Genomic DNA, 10,229 nt, shown 5'->3' on the forward strand with positions numbered 1-10,229 from the left:
GAGAGTGGGGAAGGCAGGGCCACTTTCTCTTACTAATTAATGATAATCTTTTTTTTTCTACATGAAAGTTATTTCTTATAAAAATTGTGATTATCTCCCCAAATTGATATTTGTCATTTAACAATTTTTCAGGCTTGATTTTGTGTTTTGTTTTGGTTTCTTTTCTTTTGTGTTCTCAAGAGTAAAGTTTACCTCCTTTTTCCTTTGTTTTTCTGTCTTTGGTATCATAATCAGAAAGTCTTTTATCATTCCAAGGTCACAAAAATAATATTTATATTTATTCATTTTTTCTAGTACAGATTGTGTTAGTGATATTCTTCAGATCACTGCATACCTCTTGGTAAACAAAAGGCTCTCCCTACCCCAAGATAATTTCTTTTTCCTCTTCCATCCTTTCCTTCCTTCCTTCCTTCCATCCTTCCTTCCTTCCTTACTTCCTTCCTTCCTTCCTTCCTTCCTTCCTTCCATCAAGCACAGCTGTCAGTGCCATGAGCCAGGCCCTGTGCTTAGCAGCAAGGACACAGACATAAATCCAGCTTTGTCTCTGTCCTCAGGTCCTTTGGACCAGCGGACGCAGAAGGAGCACACGCTTGGTTCGGCTCACCCAGTAACTTTTTTCTGCAGGTATTGGGCCACGTGCACCCGGAGTGTGACTTCATCACCCGGCTGAGGGAAGACGAGAATGCGTGTCTACGGGCAGCGGAGGGGATGCCCAACGCCACCCTGGGTATGGGGCTTCGCAGGAGGAGGCGACTTCTCAGATTCCTCATCTCCTCCAGCCTCGCCTCTCAGGGTGTTGGCCAGGCCCGTCCTCTGGGCTGAGTGCACGCTGCTCTTACCTCTCTCTCTCTAGGCTGCCCGGGGACCTGGGATGGGCTGCTGTGCTGGCCAATGGCAGGCTCTGGCGAGCGGGTGGCTCTCCCCTGCCCAGATTTCTTCTCTCACTTCAGCTCAGAGCCAGGTGGGGGTTCCGGGAGAGGCATTGGGGAGGGAGGGGGGCGGTTCTTCTGGTGGTGCCAGAATATGGCAGACATAGAATATGGCTTGGGGCGCAGGCAGATCCGGATTTGAACGACTTCCTCTCTTTCGGTGTGACCTTGGGCGAGTCAGTCAGCCTCAGTGTCCTGACCTGTGAGTTGGGCGCAGCAAGCTCGCTAACCTCCCAGGGGGTGAGGGCTAGTGAGAAAGCAAGGACGCACTGGACCCAAGGCCTGGCACCGAGTCCTGTGGCGCGGCTGTGGGGAGCAGCGGCCAGAGCCTGTCTGACAGCTCAGACACCACCAGCTTCCCAGGGGGAGGGGTAGAAGGGCACCCACTGCTCTGCCTCCCCTCCCAGGTCTGGGCGTCTGGGTGGACAGTCCCTCCAGGAGCAGGGAGGGCCTCCTCTCTACCTCCTGCCCTTAGGATGCTGGAGGCCCCGCCCACCACTCTGCCTCTCGAGGGATTCCATTTAACAGATGGCGGCTCTGAGGCCAGAGAGAAAGGCTCCAGAGTGTGTCCCAGGCAGGCTGGACCTGGAGCCCAGGCCTCTGGGGAGAAGGCACCTCCCTCCCTGCTGCTGGAGGGGCTGTCTGTGCCGCCTGCCAGGGTCACTCCCGGCTCCTCATTGCCTCCTGCGGAGAGGGAAGGAGCCGCTGTGACCAGATCTCTGCTCCCCGACCTCTGACTGCCTCCCAGGCGCTGTGCAGCGGGATTGCACCATCACGGGCTGGTCTGAGCCCTTCCCACCCTATCCCGTGGCCTGCCCTGTGCCCGTGGAGCTGCTGACTGAGGAGGTGCGAGGTGCCTGAAGTGGATGTTTGTGTGGCTGGTAGACAGCTATAGGGGCCGCTGTGTCCATTGGAGCTTCTGGTTGGAATATCAATTACAGCAGATGTCCAGAAGGTGGCAGTGTGTGGTGGGGACTCTTGCTAACCCGCTCAGCTCAGGGGCGACAGGTGGGCTACATTGCTAGGAGGGAGGGGAGGCAGAGGGCGGGCTGGGAGATGTGCCGCTACCAACTCCTTAGTGCACCCTCACTGTGCCCAGGCCTCTTGGGCGGGGAGTTTGGGGTGTTTCAGAAAAACAACGGCTCCTGGTGCCCCCCGGGCCAGCTCCTGCCCTCTCTGTCCTCCGTCTGTGGAGCAGTGTGCATGGCCGTGGTGAGGGCAAGTGAGGAAAACTCCAGCCCAGAAGTGGTCACAGCGACCCCTAATGTAGCCAGCACACCCCACACTTCCGAACCGAGCAGGGCTTTTGTGAGGTGCTTCCACACCTGTAACCCTACATCCCTTTCCCCCTCAGTCCCGCACGGTAAAGCATGAGCCTGACCATTTTACAGGTGAAAAGACTGAGTCAGAGAGGGTTGGTGATTGCCCGTGTCCCTCGGGGGAGCCGGGCCTCTGTTCCCATCCCTTGGCCTGCACCCCGATCTCCATCTCTGGGGTCCAGGCTGCACTTCGATTGATCCAAATACTTGGTCATGGCAAGAGTTTTTTTCTGCAATTGTCGCTGGTGCTGGCCCTTTCTTTGGGGATGTCGTGTTCCCAAGCCGGTGAGCAAACTGGATGTCAATAAACAAGCCCAGTTTCCTCCTGAGCTTCTGTCATTCCCCAGGGATGTAGTGTTTCTCCCTGGCCCCAGAGCAGCAACGGGAAGACGCATCTCGCTCCCCGTCACCGCCCCCTCTGTCGCCCCCTCTGTCAGGCAGAGGACAGGCTGAAAACAAACACCTCAGATCGTGGAGGGAGCTTGCTGTGGTCCCCAGGGACTCTCCTCAGTTTCAAGCTAGATTGTCAAGCTTCCCTTTCTCCAAATGCTCGGTTGCTGAGACTTTCTCCATCTCCACCCTGCCCAGAAATCTTACTTCTCCACGGTGAAGATCATCTACACCCTGGGCCACAGCATCTCTGTCGTGGCCCTCCTGGTGGCCATTGCCATCCTGGTGGCTCTCAGGTTTGCCATCTCCATCACCTGCTCCAGAACCTTCGCTGCCTCCCCGTTGCCCACAGCACTGAGCCCAATTCCTTGCCCGGTTATTTAAGATCGAGGTGCCACGGCCGTTTCTAACTTTTCCCTTTCTTTCCTGCACAGGTAGACGCATCCTTTCCCGCTCCAGGACGCACTCGCACCCCTACGCCTTCACTCGCGTGGAACTTATTCTGCTTCCCTGCGATGCCTGCCTCCTTTCTTCTCAATGTGTTTACATCTCTCCAAATTCAAAGCCCAGCTCCCATCCTCTTCAGAGAATCCTCTTTGCCTCTTCCATGGAGCCCTTCTTGACTGTTCCGAACCTTTGACCATTGTCCGTCTTAAGCTCCGACCCCTACCCCAGACTATGGGGTCTGAGCCTTGCCTGACCCGGCCGTTCTCTGTCCATGGGATGAATCTCATCCCTCTGATCGCCCAGGGTGCTCTCCTGGGCAGTAGTACCCTGCCATTTCTGCCTCTGTCCTCCCCGACTATGAACTCCTTGGTCAGCTGTCCTGCCAGGGTAAAACCCAAGCCTCAGGGTCAGCCCAATCCAATTCAAGTCAATCCAAGTCAATTCACGTCCTGCCCTGCTCAGCCTCTCCGCGCCCACCGCCCACCGCAGGCACCGCAGAAGCCCCTCTCCCCGCCCACTCCAGGAGGCTCCGCTGCCCCCGGAACTACATCCACACCCAGCTGTTCGTCACCTTTATCCTGAAGGCGGGAGCCGTGTTCCTGAAGGATGCCACCCTTTTCCACGGCGAGAACACGGACCACTGCAGCTTCTCCACTGTAACGGCCACGGGTGGGGGGATCCAGGGCGCTTGGGGGGAGGGGGACCGGATTACAGATCTAGAGCTTTCTGCCTGAGCCTGCCCAGTCCTGTGGGCTGAGCCCGGGCCTCCCGCATTGCCAATTACAGATGAAGAACTCACCCTCCCCTCTCCACGCTTCCCCGGGGTCAGGCACTTCCTGGACCATGGTCCACATTCCCACATTCCACTCTCTGCCCCGCAGCCAGCACTCCCGGTTCCGTTCCCCATTTCCTATCACGACCTGAACCATTTTTCACTCCAGCCAGCCTTTTCATTTTGTCAGTCCCCTGAGCACTCATCTGTCTGTGGCTGGGTGTGGATATGCGAGGGCCTGGGCGGAGCCGAGTCCTTCCTTCCTAGGGGGCAGAGGCACCAGCTCATGGGACCACCAGGTGGAGGGAGCTGAGAGCTGGGAGAGAACAAGAGAGGGCCTGAGGGAGGAGCTAGGCGGGCAGCAGTAATAGAGAGAAGGGGACGGACCAGGGTGAGCAAACTCACAGACAGGAGATGGGAGAATGGGAGGGACTGAAAATAAAACGAAGCTGGACAGATGAATGAATGAATGAACCCGCTGATGACCTTACTCAATTAAGAAAATAATATATATATTGGGCGCTTATGTGTCAGGTATTACACTAAATGCTTTGCATGTATCACCCCCTTTTATTTCCTACTTATATTTCCATTTTAGTCTCACTTGTAGATGAGGGACAATTGGCAACGTCACCCAGCAGCTTGGGGATGGGACTGGATCGAGCCAGGAGAGGCTCTGGAGCGAGCAGAGGAGCGAGTCTGCATGAATGAATGCGGGGCGCATGCGTGTGTGCTTGCAGGACGGGGCTGTGCGTGGACAGGGTTCCGTATCCACAGCTCTAGGGATTGACTCGAGCTCAGGAAATAGGAGGTGAAAGTGGAAACCATAGCGATTTATATGCAGAGTTTCCATTTAGTCCTTGTGATGAGGCTGTGAGATTAGTGTTGGAAGTTTTCCATTTACAGAGGAAAAGCTAAGGCATGGGGAGGTGACCTAGCTAATAGATGGTGACTTTGAACCTAGGCTGTCCAGATCCCCTGTCTGTGCTCTTAACCACCACATTACATTACTGCATCCCCTCGAGGGGCCTGAGTGGGGTAGGGAGAGTTGGGTGGGGCTTCGATGGCTGTCTCGGCTCTGATGCACCCAGTTGTTGGCCCGCAGGTTCTGTGCAAGGTCTCTGTGGCCACTTCCCATTTTGCCACCATGACCAACTTCAGCTGGCTATTGGCAGAAGCTGTCTACCTGACATGCCTCTTGGCCTCTACATCGCCCAGCACGAGGAGAGCCTTCTGGTGGTTGGTCCTCGCTGGCTGGGGTGAGCCCTGAGGGCTGGCTTGGGCACCATGGGTATGGTGGAAGGTTGATGATGACCTGAAGCCCAGAGAGGGGACGGGATGGTCTGTAGCCTTAGAGCAACTGTTGGAGAACAGGGCCAGGCCCCGCCTTCACTGTGCCCCGTGTGGCTGGCAGTGGCGGTGGGAGGTGGGGGGCAGGCCCCCAAGCTGAGAATGTAGACCCCTCACTTGTATCTCCTCTGTACCCCCTCAGGGCTTCCCTTGCTCTTCACTGGCACGTGGGTGTGTTGCAAGTCAGCCTTCGAGGATGTTGCGTGAGTCTGGGTGATTGCATCATCATCCATCTCGAGTCCCCATGGGGCATGGGCTGACAATCAGGCAACACAGCTGTTCTCCAAGCTGGGGAGAGGAGGAGGAGCCCTGGTCCTGCCTTCAGGGAACTCCCGGCTTGGGAGGTGCATGCGGGGAGATGCGGAGGCAGTTTTTGGACAGCGCAGGAGGAAACGTAGCCCAGGCAGGAAGGAGGCTCAGATGCTCAGGGCTTCGGGGCTCGGGGAGAGGGAGGCCAGTCAGTGGGGGCCTCCTGGAACACAGGAAGTGTTGACGCCAATGAGAAGGCAGCAAACAGACTGATTTTCGAGAAGTTTATCCATCTAGGTGGAGAGAATGGGTGAGCCTGGCATGGAGGGGGCACCCTTTTAAAAGTGACCTAACTGTCTGAGAGAGGAGATAGGCTGCGTGGGGGGTGGAAGGAGGCCGGGAGGCTCCAGGGTCAGGGAGAGTAGCCAGGAGGCCGGGAGGTAGAGAGCTGGGAGGAGGGCGGTGCATGGGTTACCGCAGGAAAGCGCTTTCCAGCCACTGCGCTCCTGACACCAGCCTCGGCCCTGGCCTGTCCGCTCCCTAGGTGCTGGGATCTGGACGACAGCTCCCCCTACTGGTGGATCATCAAAGGGCCCATCGTCCTCTCTGTTGGGGTCAGTCCCTGGGGCCAGTGTCCTCTGCTTTACTCAACCAGCTTCCCTGGGTCCACTGAGGGGCCAGACACTGCAGGAAAATTGACCCCAGGCTGGTATTCAGGACGACCGAGTTCCAGCGTGTTCCTGCCACAGACCCCCGTGAGGCCCTCTCTGGACCTCAATTTCCCATCGGTAAAACCAGGGGGCAGTCTCGATCAGCGCGCAGGCCTCTTCCAGCTCAGAGTTTGGATGATTCTGGAGCCCTGGTTGCCGTGGGCAGAGGGATGAAGGGGAGAAGATCACGGCCGGTGGAGCCCACCACCTGCTCCCGTGAGGACACGGGGCAGCCAGGACCGGTTTGCGTGGCCTTGGTGAACGTGTCCGTTTTCCTAATGTAGCACTGTGCAAAGTGAAGGCACCTGCTTTGTGCCAGAGAAGGCCCCGGGAGGTGCCGGAGGCAGGGCGACGAGGCCTGACCTCCTGCCCTTGGACTTCGATGCAAGGACTGGGGGTGGGGGGCACTCTGAGACTCTGCTCTCTGAAGTTTGCATGTGAGGCCTCCCAGTCCTCAGGCTACAAGCTCCAGAGCGATGGTCTGTACATCCATCCACCGACACCGCCCCGTGCCTCAGGGATTCGGGGTTTCTAGTTCCCACCGGGGCCACCCCCTGACCCTTGCCTTCCACCTTCCTGCACTCTATTTCCAGGTGAACTTTGGGCTTTTTCTCAATATTATCCGCATCCTGCTGAGGAAACTGGAGCCAGCTCAGGGCAGTCTCCACGTCCAGTCTCAGTACTGGTAACATGCTCGCGTGTACTGGGGGACGCTGGGGCATCGCCGAAGCAGGAGTCAGCATGGTTCTGTTGCGTTCCTAATCAGGCATTGACGATCCTGGCCCGTGCTCCGCCCCATGTCCCCAGAGGGGAATAGATCTGGTCCCCGCCCTCTAGGACATCACAGTGTGGGAAGGGGGACGGCTTCCAATAGCCAGTTACCAAGCCAAACAGGCCGATGTGTGCTGGGATCACTTTCTATGGGAGACTGTGGAAGGAGATTCTTTCTAGATGGGGGTGGGGGTAGGGTATGGCCAGAGAAGACTTCTCCGAGGAAGTGGTCTTTGAACTAGACTTTGAAAGATGCATTGGCTTTGAATGGAATAAAGAGACAAGAGCATTTGGCACAGGGAAGAGCAGGATCCAGGGGCACAGAGGAAAGAGCCCAGGGTGGGGAGGATGGAACTCACCAGAAGGGCTGGTGTGCAGAGCTGGTGGGGAGCGGAAGTCTGTAAGGGGCAGGTGGGAATTTCAAACTCCAGACTTGGGAGCCTGGGGCTTCTCTTCTCCTGCAGGCGTCTCTCCAAGTCAACCCTTCTCCTAATCCCACTGTTTGGGATTCACTACATCATCTTCAACTTCCTGCCTGACAGCGCAGGCCTGGGCGTCCGCCTCCCCTTGGAGCTGGGGCTGGGCTCCTTTCAGGTAAGGGCCCCCATGGGCACTCCTTCCCCAAGTCCTGGGGCAGGAGGAAGGGGCTGCTGCCCCAAAGCTTGGCCGACTTCATGATAGGGAAAGGGCTGCTAGGCTGGTTATTCTTCCTGCCAGCCACTCACCTGTCTATTCACCTGTCTATTCACCTGTCTATTTATCTGTCCACCTTCCAACCATCTATCTCCTTATTCATTCAACTACTTCTGTATCCATCCATCCATCCATCCATCCAATCTATTCAACATTTACTCAACACCTATTACATGCCAGACTCCGTGCTCAGTACTGGGGGATGCACAAATAAAAAAAAAATCAGAGAAATAGGGCCAACATTATAGACTCAGCAGGCTCGCTATGATGATTTCATGAGACAAGGTGCCTGGCACATAGTAAGTGATGAATGCATCTTACCTGACCTTTTTCTCAAAGACTTGGCTCAAGCCGTGGTCTGGGGGGTGGATGGGGAAAAAGGTAGCGTATGGACTGCTGACACCTTGAGGCCAGGCCAAGGTATTCTAATGGGGTCCTTTCTATTTGGCCACACAGGGCTTCATCGTTGCTGTCCTGTATTGCTTCCTCAACCAAGAGGTATGTGACTCTGCAGGCTATGCTTATTCACTGAGCCCTCACACCCGCCAGGCCTAAGGCCGCCTCTTTCCTGCCCAGGCCCTGGAAATCTCAGCTCAGGCCAAACCTTGACTCCTGCAATCCTTTGTGGGAGTCTGTCCTGAGCTTCTGGATCAAGTTAAGCCTGAATGCTTCCTGTACACACCTTTTATCTGTCCCTTCTCTAGACTGGGCCAAGTTTACTGTCCATGCAGCAGGGGGTGGAGGAGGCCTTTTGAGATCAGAAGAGGGATCCAAGCATGGGCAAAGGGATCCCTCAATTTTGTTTTCCTATAATTGAACAAAAGGGAAAGTCACAAAGGAAATAAGCCAGCTCCAGGAGAGACAGAGGAACCAAGGAAGTCAGCCATAGACATATAGAGATGTAGGAAAATAGAGCCGAGTGCAGAAACAGGGAGGACGGTGGAGAGCAGAGGCAGGAGCACTGAGAGAGAGGGCTTGGAAGAGAGAAACGCACGAAAAGCACAGCCCAGACGGAGATGGACATATGCAGAATAGATGGGATGGATGGAGCCAATGCACATGCAGAAGTATGGAAGGATGGCAGAGAGGAACCAATGAAGACATCCCAGGGGGGAGAGGGGAAAATTTAACTCAGCGCCCCGGTCAGCCAGGCCCTGTGCTGGGTGCAGAGCTGTGGGCTCTGCATTCTGCTGGAGCATGTGCCTGGATGCATGTGCCTGTGTCCCAGCGCGGATCGCCGCTCTCCCCTCATCCGCCCCCTCCCTCTCTGACTGGCTCCGTCCCCAGCGACACCCTTCGTTCCCACATCAGCCTCCCTGAGTTTCGCAAAGCCTTATCTGGTGTTTGGGTGCAGACGCAGGACCAGTGTCTGCGTGTAGTGGCTGGTGGGCCCCGGGGATGCCAGGAGCGGCAAGGAACAGCTTGTTGGAGGCAGCTGGGGCCTGGGAAAGGGGGTTCCACAGAGTTGTTAAAGGCTCTGTCCCAGGAAGCCGTGGTGGGGACCAGATAGTTACATACTTCTGGTGACGGGGAGCTGACTACCTATGAATAACTCTTCCTGTTGTCAGATAGCTCGCCTTTACATTGAACAGAAATCTGTCTTCCTTCTGTCTTTCGCCACAGCCCAAGTTCAGTGCTGTCAGCAGGTCACAGCCTCTCAGCTCCCTCTGCCCCCGACAGCCCCTTGGAGATGTGAAGATGCAGACTTCCCCTTCCCCCCCACCTCCCAAGCTGCTTGCCTGTCAGTTATCTCAGTCCACTCACCTGCAAGTCCCCTGGACAGGTTTCCAGTGGCCACAGTTCAGCTCAGTGGCCAGTGGCGGGGCCGAACCCCAGGGCAGGGGATGGTCTAAGTTACCTGGCCAGAAACTCAAGAAAGTCCCCCCGAATGTCTTTAACTGGGCCCAGACAAAGGCAGTGCTAGGAGACAGAGCAAGGAGCTGAAGGGAACGGCCAGAAAGATGCACAGGGAGGAAGCGGTATCCTCCAGAGGCGGTTCCCAGCAGCGGCCGAGCCAACCAGGGCTCCTCCTGGCCCAGGAACCCGTCTCCGTTTCTCCTGCACGCTCTCCCTATGCTCTCGGTCCCCTGAGGCTGAGTGGAGAAGTGGCAGTGGGACCTTTCTAACATCTCTCCCCTTGTCCCTGGAGGTGAGGACTGAGATCTCACGGAGATGGCATGGCCATGACCCTGAGCTCCTGCCAGCCCGGAGGACCCATGTCAAGTGGACTGTGCCTTCTCGCTCAAGGGCTAAGGTGCTGACGTCTGTGTGCTAGGCTGGCCACGTCATGCGACTGGAGTCCACTCCTGAACTGGGGCAGCGACGATGCCACCACCCTCCAGAGGAGTGGGGCCGGTGCCCCCCGGGGAGCCCTCATTCGGACCCCAACCCAAGCAGCTGCCCAGCCCTGGGCAGGGGCAGCCTTCCTTTGCTGTCCTGTCCCTGGCTCTTTTCCTTTAGGTCCCTGTGTGTCTAATTCTGACTTCCTTGACCTCTGCCTCTGTTCTTTTCATGTGCCTCCTCCTAGCATCTGGGCCATAGCCCAAGGTCAGAGCAGCTAATAAACTAGTAGATGGATAGATAGCCATGTAAGTGACTA

General features: G+C 56.4%; 1 protein-coding gene across 1 annotated transcript in view; it reads left to right on the forward strand.

The window, feature by feature from the left end:
* GHRHR (growth hormone releasing hormone receptor) overlaps window positions 1-9,913 on the forward strand; it is a 10,179-nt gene extending 266 nt beyond the window's left edge. Inside the window, exons 2-13 of the mRNA XM_015589413.2 lie at window positions 555-727; window positions 854-961; window positions 1,678-1,775; window positions 2,837-2,934; window positions 3,609-3,741; window positions 4,963-5,116; window positions 5,350-5,410; window positions 6,001-6,070; window positions 6,760-6,851; window positions 7,402-7,531; window positions 8,087-8,128; window positions 9,780-9,913. Of these exons, the coding sequence (XP_015444899.1) occupies window positions 555-727; window positions 854-961; window positions 1,678-1,775; window positions 2,837-2,934; window positions 3,609-3,741; window positions 4,963-5,116; window positions 5,350-5,410; window positions 6,001-6,070; window positions 6,760-6,851; window positions 7,402-7,531; window positions 8,087-8,128; window positions 9,780-9,905 (1,285 nt within the window). The 3' untranslated portion in view covers window positions 9,906-9,913. The remainder of the gene's footprint in view (window positions 1-554; window positions 728-853; window positions 962-1,677; window positions 1,776-2,836; window positions 2,935-3,608; window positions 3,742-4,962; window positions 5,117-5,349; window positions 5,411-6,000; window positions 6,071-6,759; window positions 6,852-7,401; window positions 7,532-8,086; window positions 8,129-9,779) is intronic.
* Window positions 9,914-10,229: the final 316 nt, after the last annotated feature.

The sequence above is a fragment of the Pteropus alecto genome, unplaced genomic scaffold (assembly GCF_000325575.1).
Source record: "Pteropus alecto unplaced genomic scaffold, ASM32557v1 scaffold21, whole genome shotgun sequence".
Classification (NCBI taxonomy): Eukaryota; Metazoa; Chordata; class Mammalia; order Chiroptera; family Pteropodidae; genus Pteropus; species Pteropus alecto.